The sequence below is a fragment of the Bombina bombina genome, chromosome 5, assembly GCF_027579735.1.
Source record: "Bombina bombina isolate aBomBom1 chromosome 5, aBomBom1.pri, whole genome shotgun sequence".
Classification (NCBI taxonomy): domain Eukaryota; kingdom Metazoa; phylum Chordata; class Amphibia; order Anura; family Bombinatoridae; genus Bombina; species Bombina bombina.
Window position 1 is genome coordinate 328,268,614 of NC_069503.1, and position 14,581 is coordinate 328,283,194.

A 14,581-nucleotide genomic window follows, 5' to 3' on the forward strand; every position below is an offset into this window, starting at 1 on the left:
CAGGTCCGGGGATCCTTAGGCGGAAACAGTGTATGCATTGACACTTCCTTGGAGTTATCAATCTGCCTATATTTTTGCTCCTTCTGGTTCTTCTTTTTAAGAGTGATTTTTTTCAAAATCATCATGAAGCAATCGTTTGTGCTGCTGGTGGCTCCAGCATGGCTGCTCAGGTTTTGGTATATGGTTCTTGTTCGGATGTCCAGTTGCCAACCTTGGTCACTTCCACTTAGGCCAGACCTTATATCTTAAGATTTGTTTTTTCCGTCAGGAAATCAAATTATTAAATTTGATGGTATGGAAATTAAAACGCTTAGTGCTTAGTCATAGAGGTTTCTCTGACTCAGTGATTAATACTATGTTGCAGGTTCGTAAATCTGTGTCTAGAAAGATTTATTATCGAGTTTGGAAGACTTACATCTTATGATGCTCTTCTCATAATTTCTCTTGGCATTCTTTTAGAATTCCTAGGATTTTATAGTTTCTTCATAAGGTTTTGTCTGCAAGTTCCTTGAAAGGACAAATCTCTGCTCTTTCTGTGCTGTTTCACAGAAAAAATTGCTAATCTTTCTGATATTCTTTGTTTTGTTCAGGCTTTGGTTCGTATCAAGCCTGTCATTAAGCCAATTTCTCCTCCTTGGAGTCTTAATTTTTTTCTGAGGGCTTAACAGGCTCTTCCGTTTGAGCATATGCATTCTTTGGACATTGAATTATTTCATGGAAAGTATTGTTCCTTTTGGCCATCTCTTCTGCTAGAAGAGTTTTTGAATTATCTGCTCTTTCTTGTGAGTCTCCTTTTCTGATTTTTTCATCAGGATAAGGTGGTTTTGCTTTCTTTATTTAAATTTTTACCTCAAGTTGTGAATTCTAACAACATTAATAGAGGAATTATTGTTCCTTCCTTGTGTCCTAAATCCTAAGAATTCTTTGGAAAGATCCTTACATTCTTTGGATTTGGTCAGAGTTTTGAAATATTATGTTGAAGCTACTAAGATTTCAGAAAGACTTCTAGTCTATTTGTTATCTTTTCTGGTTTTAGGAAAGGTCAGAAGGTTTCTGCCATTCCTTTGGCGTTTTGGTTAAAGCTTTTGATTCATCATGCTTATGTGGAGTCGGGTAAATCCCCGGCTGGTTACCCATTGGGGTCTCAAGGAGCTGCTCAGACCTGGCGTTATCTGGGGTATTCATACCAGTTCCATTTCAGGAACAGGGTTTGGGGTTTTGTTCAAAACTATTCATTGTCCCAAAGATAGAAAATCTTTTTGATTTGTCATATAAGAGTTCCTTCTTTCAGAATAGTGTTTATATGGTCTATTCTGCCTTTTTGGTCAGTAAGGGCATTATTTGTTTACAATAGATACAATAGATGCATATCTTCTTCTGTTTTCATTCAGATTATTTTTCATTTTCTGAGATTCTCTTTTTTTTTTTTGACAAGCATTACCAATTTGTTGCTTTTCCTTCTGGTCTAGCGACAGCTCTGAGAATCTTTTCAAGGTTCTCAGTGTTTCCTTATTTGGACGATCTCGTGGTACTGGCTCAGTCTTTTCGTTCTGCAGAATCTCATACGATTCAACTTTTGTTGTTTCTTCTAAGACATGGTTGGAGGATCTTTTTATCAAAAGTTCCTTGGTTGCTCAGACAAGGGTCACTTTTTTTTAGGTTTCCAGATAGACTGTGTCAATGTCTTTGTCTCTAACAGACAGGAGACAATTATATTGGGTTTAGTTTGTTGGAACCTTCAGTCTCTATTATTTCCTTCAGTAGCTATATGCATGGAAGTTTTAGGTCTCATGGCTGCAGCATTGGATTCAATTCCCTTTGCTCATTTTCATATGAAACCTTTCCATTTTTTTATGCTGAATTAATGGTGAAGGGATTCTAGGATATAATTTTTAATATCTTTGAATTCCAATGTTCAACTATCTTTGACTTGGTGGTTAGATCACCATCATATAGTTCTACGGGTCTCTTCGATTCATCCAACCTGGACCTTGATCACTACAGATGCGAGTCTTTTAGGTTGGGAGGCTGTCTGGGGATCTCTATCAGCACAAGGGGTTTGAAAATCTCAGGAGGTGAGATTACCATTCAATATTTTGGAACTCTGTGCATTATCAGAGTTCGTCAGTTTTGGCTTCTTTTTGAAGAGAGAGACGTTATTGTTTTTCAGACAGACAATGTCACAACTGTGGCGTATGTCAATCATCAGGGTGGGACTCCCAGTCCTTAGGATGTGAAAGAAGAATCTCAGATACTTGCTTGGGCTAAATCCAGCTCCTGTCTAATTTCTGCGGTCCATATCCCAGGTTTAGACAATTGGGAAGCGGATTATCTCTGTCAATCAAGCTTTACATCCAGGAGAATGGTCTCTTTACCCAGATGTGTTTTTTCAAATTGTTCTGATGTGAGGGTTTTCAGTAATAGTTCTGATGGCATCTGATCTAAACAAGAAAACTTCCCAGGTACCTATTCAGGTCCGGGGATCCTTAGGCGGAAACAGTGTATGCATTGACACTTCCTTGGAGTTATCAATCTGCCTATATTTTTGCTCCTTCTGGTTCTTCTTTTTAAGAGTGATTTTTTTCAAAATCATCATGAAGCAATCGTTTGTGCTGCTGGTGGCTCCAGCATGGCTGCTCAGGTTTTGGTATATGGTTCTTGTTCGGATGTCCAGTTGCCAACCTTGGTCACTTCCACTTAGGCCAGACCTTTTATCTTAAGATTCGTTCTTTCCGTCAGGAAATCAAATTATTAAATTTGATGGTATGGAAATTAAAACGCTTAGTGCTTAGTCATAGAGGTTTCTCTGACTCAGTGATTAATACTATGTTGCAGGTTCGTAAATCTGTGTCTAGAAAGATTTATTATCGAGTTTGGAAGACTTACATCTTATGATGCTCTTCTCATAATTTCTCTTGGCATTCTTTTAGAATTCCTAGGATTTTATAGTTTCTTCATAAGGTTTTGTCTGCAAGTTCCTTGAAAGGACAAATCTCTGCTCTTTCTGTGCTGTTTCACAGAAAAAATTGCTAATCTTTCTGATATTCTTTGTTTTGTTCAGGCTTTGGTTCGTATCAAGCCTGTCATTGAGCCAATTTCTCCTCCTTGGAGTCTTAATTTTTTTCTGAGGGCTTAACAGGCTCTTCCGTTTGAGCATATGCATTCTTTGGACATTGAATTATTTCATGGAAAGTATTGTTCCTTTTGGCCATCTCTTCTGCTAGAAGAGTTTTTGAATTATCTGCTCTTTCTTGTGAGTCTCCTTTTCTGATTTTTTCATCAGGATAAGGTGGTTTTGCTTTCTTTATTTAAATTTTTACCTCAAGTTGTGAATTCTAACAACATTAATAGAGGAATTATTGTTCCTTCCTTGTGTCCTAAATCCTAAGAATTCTTTGGAAAGATCCTTACATTCTTTGGATGTGGTCAGAGTTTTGAAATATTATGTTGAAGCTACTAAGATTTCAGAAAGACTTCTAGTCTATTTGTTATCTTTTCTGGTTTTAGGAAAGGTCAGAAGGTTTCTGCCATTTCTTTGGCGTTTTGGTTAAAGCTTTTGATTCATCATGCTTATGTGGAGTCGGGTAAATCCCCGCCTCAAAGGATTACGGCTCTGTTACGGTTACCCTTAGTCTCGCTGAGAGATGGACCGCTTAGTAGCCTGGATCCCTATTGCTAAAGAGGGGAGAAGCTGCTTTCCATAGTATTCTATATGAGTCTCGCAAATATAGAATAATCTCCCTTAGCTGCAGTACAGCTAGGATACCCTTCTGCCCACAAAAACGAGTCAACGCTGCGATTGAGGGTCAAACAAGAACTCAGGACTGGGATGCCCAGCCTGCTTTTTATTAAGGTTACATGCACACAGGGCACTCCCAGGGGGAGAGGGGGGGAAGCACAAAATCCCCCATCACACATTTAGATAGAGAGCACTGTCCTTTGACAGGCCACAATAGGATTACAGTACTTAAGATAACAAGTTTACAAGTTCATCTTATCAATTAGTCTGGCTCCAGAGGTGATTAGACAATAGTTTCTAAAAGCTGAAAAAAAAAGAGTTAACTCTTTATGAAATGATACTTGTTACGGTTTTCTTGGAGCCCTTCTAAGGCGCTGGCTTGCTGGTTCAGGCATTGCTGCTGGGAAATAAGCTCTTCACAACAAAATAACTAATGCTTCTGTAACAGTGCTCCCTTTCTGTGGAACACTCTGGCAGACACGGTCTGACCCCTTTTCGGGGCAGACTAAGGCTGTCCAGACCGCTGGTTATGCGGGGCTGAGGTCGGTTTGTCTGGACAACCCGTCGGCGTTGCCATTCTGTTTCCCAGGTCTGTAAGTAATGGTGAAATTGAAGGGTTGCAACGATAAGCTCCAACGTAATAGCCTGCCGTTATCTCCAGAGACCCGGTTCAGCCACACCAACGGGTTATGGTCGGTGACCAGAGTGAACTCCTGACCATATAAATAGGGAGTCAATTTCTTTAATGCCCACACCAAAGCCAAACACTCCTTTTCGACCGCTGCATAGCTGACTTCGCGGGGCAGGAGCTTCCGGCTGATGTAGGCAACTGGATGCTCCCCTCCATCTTCGCCTACTTGGCTGAGGACGGCTCCCAGCCCGAACATGGAAGCATCTGTATGGACGATAAAACGTTTGTTAAGGGCTGGGGCCGCCAAGACAGGAGCGTTAATTAGAGCATTTTTGAGAGCCTGGAAAGCCGTTTCACAGTGGGGAGACCACAGGACCTGTCGAGGTAAGTTCTTCTTGGTCAAGTCAGTCAGGGGTTTGGCAAGTGTGCTGTAGTCTGGTACGAACCGTCTATAGTACCCTGCCATGCCCAGGAAGGCTAGGACCTGAGTCTTAGTGATGGGGGTGGGCCAATTGGCGACAGCTTCTATTTTGGCCGGCTCTGGTCGCTGCTTTCCACACCCCACCCGGTGACCCAGGTACTGTACCTCGGCCATCCCAAAGTGGCATTTTTCTGGCTTCAGAGTCAGGCCAGCAGCCCGGATCTGATCCAGAACCATTCCCACATGAGCTAAGTGGTCCTCCCAGGACTCACTGTGGATCGCTATGTCGTCTAGGTAGGCGCAAGCAAAACTCTGGAAGCCATCCAGGAGCCTATCCACCAAGCGCTGGAATGTAGCTGGGGCATTCTTCATCCCAAACGGCATTACCCTAAACTGATATAAGCCGAATGGGGTGACGAATGCCGACTTGGGGATAGCCTCCGGGGCCAGGGGAATCTGCCAGTAACCTTTGCAGAGGTCAATAGTGGTCAGGTAATTTCCCCTGGCTATACGATCGAGTAGCTCGTCTACCCTGGGCATAGGGTAAGCGTCCGTCACGGTATTTTCATTGAGCCTCCGATAGTCTACGCAGAACCGGGTGGTCCCATCTTTCTTGGGCACCAAGACAACTGGGGAGGCCCAGGGACTATCGGAGGGCTCAATTACCCTGAGCTGGAGCATCTCATCGATCTCCTTCTTCATTCCTGTCCTAACTGCTTCGGGGATTCGGTACGGAGCCTGGCGCAAGGGAGCTTGTCCCGGAGTATCTACCTGGTGGGTGGTTAAAGTAGTGTACCCTGGCTTCGGGGAGAAGGTGAGGTGTTTGGACTGGAGGAGTTGGTTGAGCTGCTCCCTTTCAGTGGGGCTAAGTCGGTCCCCTATCTGAACCTGCGCCACTATACCTGTGGGGAGGCTCTTTTCTAATAGGTCTGGAATGGGTAAACTGTCGGGGTCTTCCTGAGGGGAACAACATACGGCCGTCACGTTCTCTGGTCGCTCAAAATATTCCTTGAGCATGTTTACATGGAATGTCTTTCTAAGATTGTTGTCGTGGCAGCTAGCTATCACATAAGTGGTGTCTCCCCTTTTCTCTACGATCTGGTAGGGACCCTGCCAGGACGCCTGCAATTTGTCTGTCTTCACCGGCTTAAGTACTAACACCTTTTGTCCTATGGTGAAGATTCTCTTTCGGGCCCCCCGATCGTACCATACTTTCTGTCTTCTCTGGGCCAACTGGAGATTAGCCCGCACGGATTTGGCTAATTGCTCCATTCGGTCCCTGAGTTCCAGCACGTATGGCACAATTGGGACACCGTCAGCCTCCATCTCTCCCTCCCAGTGCTCCCGGATCAGGTTTAGGGGTCCCCGTACCTTTCTTCCGTAGAGCAACTCGAAGGGAGAGAACCCTGTCGTTTCCTGGGGCACCTCCCGATAAGCAAATAGGAGGTGCGGCAGGAAGCGTTCCCAGTCTCGGTATTCCTGAGTGAACGTCTTGAGCATTTGCTTGAGGGTCCCATTGAACCTCTCACACAGCCCGTTCGTCTGGGGGTGGTATGGGGAGCTCAGGAGGGACTTAATTTTGCAAACCTGCCAGAGTTGTTGGGTCAATTCAGCCGTAAATTGGGTGCCTCGGTCGGATAGGATTTCTTTTGGAAATCCTACCCGGGAGAACACCTGTACTAGTGCATTCGCTACCGTATCCGCTTGTATGTTGGATAGGGCGACAGCCTCTGGGTACCTGGTAGCGTAGTCCACTACGGTAAGAATGTATCGCTTACCGGAGGGACTAGGGGTAGCCAGTGGTCCCACTAGGTCAATAGCAACCCGGCTGAAGGGTTCCTCTACAATGGGCATATTTACTAGCTGGGCTTTAGGGTGATCGCCTCGCCTTCCTACTCGTTGACACACATTGCAGGTGTTACAGTAAGTTCTAACGTCAGCATGCACCCCTGGCCAAAAGAACGTGTGAGTAATGCGGTGTAGGGTACGGGTAACGGCTAGGTGGCCTGCTAAGGGGATGTCGTGGCCTATTTTGAGGATTTCTTGACGGTATTTGTGGGGCACTACCAGCTGTCGCCTACGCTGTCCCCTTTTCTCTGTCCAGCGGTATAGTTTCCCTTTTTCCCATAAGAATGTTTCGTTATCTGCCCCTCCCCCTCCGGTCTCTGCTCGTTCCCGGTACTTTTGTAAGGTCGGGTCAGTCTTAGACTCTGCCTCGAAAGCATCTGGGGTGTCCCAGGGTATGGGGCCTAACCTGTCAGGCAAGGTCGGGGTAGGTCTTACCTGTGTCTCCCGCACTGGTGAGAGCTCTCGCTCCGTCCGGGCTTGGGCCCGTGTAGTCACTGGGTCCGCCTCGTTGTTGCATACTGGAGCATAGGCAGAAGTCATGGGGCCCAAATTGTTGCCCAGTAGTACTTCGGCAGGTAAATTATCCATTAGGCCCACGTTCACAGCCCCCTTTCCCGCTCCCCAATCAAGATGCACTTTAGCTGTTGGAATTTTGTACACATCCCCCCCCGCCACTCTAACGGCCACAGTCTGTCCGGATCGCTTGTGCTCTGGCACCAAATGACTCTGTACCAGCGTGATAGTAGCCCCTGTGTCTCGCAATCCCTCGGTAGATCGCCCCTCGAGCCATACCCTCTGCCGATGGTGCTGGCGGTTATCTGAGGCAGCATATACAGGGTCTGCCTCGTGAAGCGGCCCCACATATCCCTCCATAGGGGCCTCTTGGTTAACACAGAGGGCCCGGGCCGGACGATAGGACCCAGAGGGGTAATTGTAATTCCTGGGTGTCTGGTGCGTATTAAGGGGGCAGCTAGCCATGAAATGCCCTGGTTGCTTGCATCGGTGGCAAGTCGGTCTGGGACGCTCAGAGCTGTTATTGGGTGGTCCTGAGTGTCGGACGGGCCCTGTGGGCACCGGGGCTCGGAATTCAGCACGAGGGGGTGCACGGTAAACCTCTCTGGGTTCGACCCGTGCTGGAGCTCGGTAGTTCATGGGTTCGTGAAGACGGGAGTCATAATGTTCATCGGCCAATTTGGCTGCTTCTTCTAAGGTAGAAGGCCGCCTGTCTCGCAGCCATTCCTTCCCTTGCTGTTCCATGCCATTATAAAAATGTTCTAAGAGAAACAATTGTAAAATTTCCTCCCCAGTCACCGCTTTACTTCCGCTCAGCCAGTGATTTGCCGCTCTCCGCATTCGGTGCGCCCATTCCATATGGGTATCGTTAGGCTTCTTTTCCGTGCCCCGAAACTGTCGGCGATACGTGTCCGGAGTTACAGCGTACCGTCGCAACAGTGTCTCCTTAACTAGCTCATACTGTGTCACTTCCTCAGCACCCAGAGTACGAAAGGCTTCCAGGGCTCGCCCGGATAGTTTCCCAGACAATATCGTGGGCCACTCTCTGTTGGGAATCTGGTGCAGGGCACATTGCCTTTCGAAGTCCGCCAAATATTCATCAATCCCTGTCTCGCTCTCTAGGAAGGGTCGAAATGCCGCATAGGGTATCTTGGGCCTCCCAGCATTTTCGACAGGGATGATTACCTGCGGGGCTTCAGCATTGCGGTGTGCGTTCGCTAGGTTGAGTTCGTGGGTTCGAGTCTCTCGTATATCCTTGTCCGCCTCCGCCATCAACTGCTGTACCAATTCCATGGAGGGGTTCGGCCCGTATAATGAGAGCCTTTCCCGAACAATCCTTGTTTTTTCGTCACTAATCATGGTCGGTGTTTCCGCCATTGTGAAGCTCTGATCCAGTTCGGTCAATTCTGCGATCAGCTCTCTCCTCGGCCGGTTGCTGGCGTACCCCCCTCTGCTTTCAAGTAAATCCTTTAGGGTTGTACGCTTCAATTTTTCGTAAGCGCTCTCCATCCGTTCTGTACCTCTCCTAGGAAATCCAGGAAAATCCCGCCGCTGCCGCCAAATGTTACGGTTACCCTTAGTCTCGCTGAGAGATGGACCGCTTAGTAGCCTGGATCCCTATTGCTAAAGAGGGGAGAAGCTGCTTTCCATAGTATTCTATATGAGTCTCGCAAATATAGAATAATCTCCCTTAGCTGCAGTACAGCTAGGATACCCTTCTGCCCACAAAAACGAGTCAACGCTGCGATTGAGGGTCAAACAAGAACTCAGGACTGGGATGCCCAGCCTGCTTTTTATTAAGGTTACATGCACACAGGGCACTCCCAGGGGGAGAGGGGGGGAAGCACAAAATCCCCCATCACACATTTAGATAGAGAGCACTGTCCTTTGACAGGCCACAATAGGATTACAGTACTTAAGATAACAAGTTTACAAGTTCATCTTATCAATTAGTCTGGCTCCAGAGGTGATTAGACAATAGTTTCTAAAAGCTGAAAAAAAAAGAGTTAACTCTTTATGAAATGATACTTGTTACGGTTTTCTTGGAGCCCTTCTAAGGCGCTGGCTTACTGGTTCAGGCATTGCTGCTGGGAAATAAGCTCTTCACAACAAAATAACTAATGCTTCTGTAACAGGCTCATTCTACTAAGTCAGTTTCTACTTCCTGGGCTTTTAAGAATGAAGCTTCTGTTGATCAGCTTTGCAAAGCAGCAACTTGGTCTTCTTTGCATACTTTTTCTAAATTCTACCATTTAGATGTTTTTTCTTCTTCAGAAGCAGTTTTTGGTAGAAAAGTACTTCAGGCAGCTGTTTCAGTCTGATTCTTCTGCTTATAATTTCAGTTTTTTTCATTATAAAGATTAAAACTTTTGATTTGGGTTGTGGATTGTTTTTTCAGCGGAATTGGCTGTCTTTATTTTATCCCTCCCTCTCTAGTGACTCTTGCGTGGAGTTCCACATCTTGGGTATTTGCTATCCCATATGTCACTAGCTCATGGACTCTTGCCAATTACATGAAAGAAAACATAATTTATGTAAGAACTTACCTGATAAATTCATTTCTTTAATATTGGCAAGAGTCCATGAGACCCACCCTTTTTGTGGTGGTTATGATTTTTTTGTATAAAGCACAATTATTCCAATTCCTTGTTGATGCTTTCGCTCCTTTCTTATCACCCCACTTCTTGGCTATTCATTAAACTGAATTGTGGGTGTGGTGAGGGGTGTATTTATAGGCATTTTGAGGTTTGGGAAACTTTGCCCCTCCTGGTAGGAATGTAAATCCCATACGTCACTAGCTCATGGACTCTTGCCAATATGAAAGAAATTAATTTATCAGGTAAGTTCTTACATAAATTATGTTTTTCCAATGTACACAGTGATATATAAGAAATGTGTAGTAGATAAAGAAAACAGAATTTATGTATATGAATACAATAGGAATTCTCTGACCTATGTATTTGTCATAGATATACATTGTTTTATACATTGTCCAGTTTGCTTTCCTTAAACTTGAATTCCAAAAATAATTTTTGTATTATGTCTTGTACATTTTCTGTCAGCTCTTCATAAGGTATCACAAGATAAAACCAACTTGCTTTAAAAGACTTTAGAATATTATGTATTAATTATGTATTATTGTATTATGTATTAAGCATATACTTGTGTTTTGTTTTGTTTTTCTACTCACAGCTGCTCCTTTTCCTTAAAGCTTTTTCTGAAACTGAGCAAACAAAGTTGGCTATACTCACAGGAATATTATTAGCAAGTGGAACCTTGCCAGCCACGATTTTAACAAGCCTTTTTACAGAGAACATAGTGAAAGAAGGTACATTTTATGCTTATATGGAGTTCTTGATATTCTAATCAAATGTCTGTGTATATACTACTTCATATACTATATCATTTTTGGTAGGCTGTTCTGTAAATTAAATTATTGAATGCTAATGAGCAATACTTGAAATATATATTATAACATCAAAACTTAGGAAATAATGCCTGAAATGGACATACTTTCTTTCATGTAATTGGCAAGAGTCCATGAGCTAGTGACGTATGGGATATACATTCCTACCAGGAGGGGCAAAGTTTCCCAAACCTCAAAATGCCTATAAATACACCCCCCACCACACCCACAATTCAGTTTTACAAACTTTTTCTACGTTGATATGCGCTTCGCATAGGTTCTCTGTTATCGGTCGTAGAGATTCATCTCCTACCTCCGTTTTCAGATCAACGATATACTCTTATATACCATTACCTCTGCTGATTCTCGTTTCAGTACTGGTTTGGCTATCTACTTTATGTAGATGAGTGTCTTTTGGTAAGTATGTTTTATTTTAATTATGACACTCTCAGCTATGGTTTGGCACTTTATATGTAAAGTTCTAAATATATGTTTTATACTTATATTTGCCATGATTCAGGTTAATCAGTATATTTCCTTCTTACAGACTGTCAGTTTCATTTTGGGAAATGCATATGAATATATTTTTTCTTTACCTGAAAAATTTTCAAATTGACTTTTCTTTCTAAGTTGCGGGCTGTTAGGCTCGCGGGAGCACAAAATGCTGTAATTTATTGCGTCATTTTTGGCGCAAGATTTTTTTGGCACGAGAATTACGTCATTTCCGGTTTCTTAGTTGGCGCCGAGAGTTTTCACGTAGTTGCATCATCTATGACGCTCTTGTTTGTTGCAGACGTTTTTGGCGCCAAAAAATATTTTGTCAATTGTGGGCGTCATACTTGGCACCAGTTTTTTTGACATTATTTAAATCATTGTTTCTTTTTGCTTCTGGTTTCCAGAGGCTTATTCTGTTTGCATTTTTTCCCATTCCTGAAACTGTCATATAAGGAAATTTGTTAATTTTGCTTTATATGTGGTTTTTTTCTATTACATATTGCAAGATGTCTCAATCTGACCCTGTATCAGAATCTACTTCTGGAATGCTACTGCCTGATGTCGGTTCTACCAAAGCTAAGTGCATTTGTTGTAAACTTGTGGTAACTGTTCCTCTGGCTGTAGTTTGTGTTAGTTGTCATGATAAACTTTCAAAAGCAGACAATATTTCCATTAGTAATAATCCATTACCTGTTGTTGTTCCTTCAACATCTAATGTTCAGGATATACCTGTTAATGTAAGGGAATTTGTTTCTAATTCCATTCAGAAGGCACTGTCTGTTATACCACCTTCTAATAAACATAAAAGGTCTTTTAAAACTTCTCATAAATTTGATGAATTTTTAAATGACCGACAGCATTCTGATTTATCTATCTCTGATGAGGATCTATCTGGATCAGAAGATTCTGCCTCAGATATTGACACTGACAAATCTTCATATTTATTCAAAATGGAGTTTATTCGTTCTTTATTAAAAGAGGTGTTGATTGCATTAGATATGGAGGAGTCTAGTCCTCTTGATATTAAGATCAGTAAACATTTAAATTTGGTTTTTAAACCTCATGTAGTTATTCCAGAGGTTTTTCAGTTCCTGACGCTATTTCAGATGTAATTTCTAGGGAATGGAATAGTTTGGGTACTTCATTTACTCCTTCAAGGTTTAAGAGACTGTACCCTTTGCCGCCTGATAGATTGGAGTGTTGGGAAAAGTTGATGGGGCTATCTCTACTCTTGCTAAACTTACTACTATTCCTACGGCAGATAGTACTTCTTTTAAGGATCCTTTAGATAGGAAGCTTGAATCTTATCTAAGGAAGGCTTATTTATGTTCAGGTCATCTTCTTAGGCCTGCTATTTCTTTGGCTGATGTTGCTGCAGCCTCAACTTTTTGGTTGGAGGCTTTAGCGCAACAAGTACCAGATCCTAATGTGTATAGCATTGTTAAGCTAATTCAACATGCTAATAATTTCATTTGTGATGCCATTTTTGATATCATTAGAATTGATGTCAGGTATATGTCTTTAGCTATTTTAGCTAGAAGAGCTTTATGGCTTAAATCTTGGAATGCAGATATGACTTCTAAGTCAATGTTGCTATCTCTTTCTTTCCAAGGTAATAAGTTGTTTGGTTCTCAGCGGATTCTATAATTTCAACTGTCACTGGGGGGAAGGGAGCTTTTTTGCCTCAGGATAAAAAATCTAAAGGTAAATTTAGGGCTGCTAACCATTTTCGTTCCTTTCGCCAGAATAAGGAGCAGAAGCCTGACCCTTCCCCTAAAGGAACGGTTTCCAATTGGAAGCCTTCTCCAGTCTGGAATAAATCCAAGCCTTTTAGAAAATCAAAACCAGCCCCCAAGTCCACATGAAGGTGCGGCCCTCATTCCAGCACAGCTGGTAGGGGGCAGACTACGATTTTTCAAAGATGTTTGGATCAATTCAATCCAAAATCATTGGATTCAGAACATTGTTTCTCAAGGGTACAGAATAGGTTTCAAAGTAAGACCGTCTGTGAGAAGTTTCTTTCTCTCATGCATTCCAGTGAACCCAGTAAAGGCTCAGGCTTTCCTGAAGTGTGTTTCAGACCTGGAGTCATCTGGGGTAATTGTGCCAGTTCCATTTCTGGAACGGGGTCTGGGGTTTTATTCAAATCTGTTTATTGTTCCAAAGAAAGAGAATTCTTTCAGACCAGTTCTGGATCTAAAAATTTTGAATTGTTATGTAAGAATACCAACATTCAAGATGGTGACTATAAGGACTATTCTGCCTTTTGTTCAGCAAGGGCATTATATGTCCACAATAGACTTACAGGATGCTTATCTTCATATTCTGATTCATCCAGATCACTATCAGTTCCTGAGATTCTCTTTTCTAGACAAGCATTACCAATTTGTTGCTCTTCCTTTTGGCCTAGCAACAGCTCCGAGGATCTTTTCAAAGGTTCTCGTGCCCTACTCTCTGTAATCAGAGAGCGGGGTATTGTGGTGTTTCCTTATTTGGACGATATCTTGGTACTTGCTCAGTCTTTACATTCTGCAGAACCTCACACGAATCAACTAGTGTTGTTTCTTCAAAAACATGGTTGGAGGATCAATTTACCAAAGAGTTCCTTGATTCCTCAGACAAGGGTAACCTTGATTTTTCATCAGGATAAGGCGGTTTTGCGGACTTCATTTAAATTTTTACCTAAAGTTGTGAATTCCAACAACATTAGTAGAGAAATTGTCCTAATCCTAAGAATTCTTTGGAAAGATCTTCACATTCTTTGGACGTGGTAAGAGCTTTGAAATATTATGTTGAAGCTACTAAAGATTTCAGAAAGACTTCTAGTCTATTTGTTATCTTTTCTGGTTCTAGGAAAGGTCAGAAGGCTTCTGCCATTTCTTTGGCGTCTTGGTTAAAGCTTTTGATTCATCATGCTTATTTGGAGTCGGGTACATCCCCGCCTCAGAGGATTACGGCTCATTCTACTAGGTCAGTTTCTACTTCCTGGGCTTTTAAGAATGAAGCTTCTGTTGATCAGATTTGCAAAGCAGCAACTTGGTCTTCTTTGCATACTTTTACTAAATTCTACCATTTTGATGTTTTCTCTTCTTCAGAAGCAGTTTTTGGTAGAAAAGTTCTTCAGGCAGCTGTTTCAGTTTTATTCTTCTGCTTATAATTTCAGTTTTTTTCATTATAAGATTAAAACTTTTTGATTTCCGTTGTGGATTCTTTTTTCAGCGGAATTGGCTGTCTTTATTTTTATCCCTCCCTCTCTAGTGACTCTTGCGTGGAGTTCCACATCTTGGGTATTTGCTATCCCATACGTCACTAGCTCATGGACTCTTGCCAATTACATGAAAGAAAACATAATTTATGTAAGAACTTACCTGATAAATTCATTTCTTTCATATTGGCAAGAGTCCATGATGCCCACCCTTTTTGTGGTGGTTATGATTTTTTTGTAAAAAGCACAATTATTCCAATTCCTTATTGATGCTTTCGCTCCTTTCTTATCACCCCACTTCTTGGCTATTCATTAAACTGAAT

At 42.6% G+C, this 14,581-nt stretch overlaps 1 protein-coding gene across 2 annotated transcripts in view; it reads left to right on the plus strand.

Annotated features, from left to right (window-relative positions):
• Positions 1-14,581, plus strand: part of BZW2 (basic leucine zipper and W2 domains 2) — a 341,412-nt gene that overhangs the window by 243,142 nt on the left and 83,689 nt on the right. For both annotated transcript variants that reach the window (XM_053714118.1, XM_053714119.1), the window contains one exon: positions 10,345-10,480. In XM_053714118.1, coding sequence (XP_053570093.1) covers positions 10,345-10,480 — 136 coding nt within the window. The remainder of the gene's footprint in view (positions 1-10,344; positions 10,481-14,581) is intronic.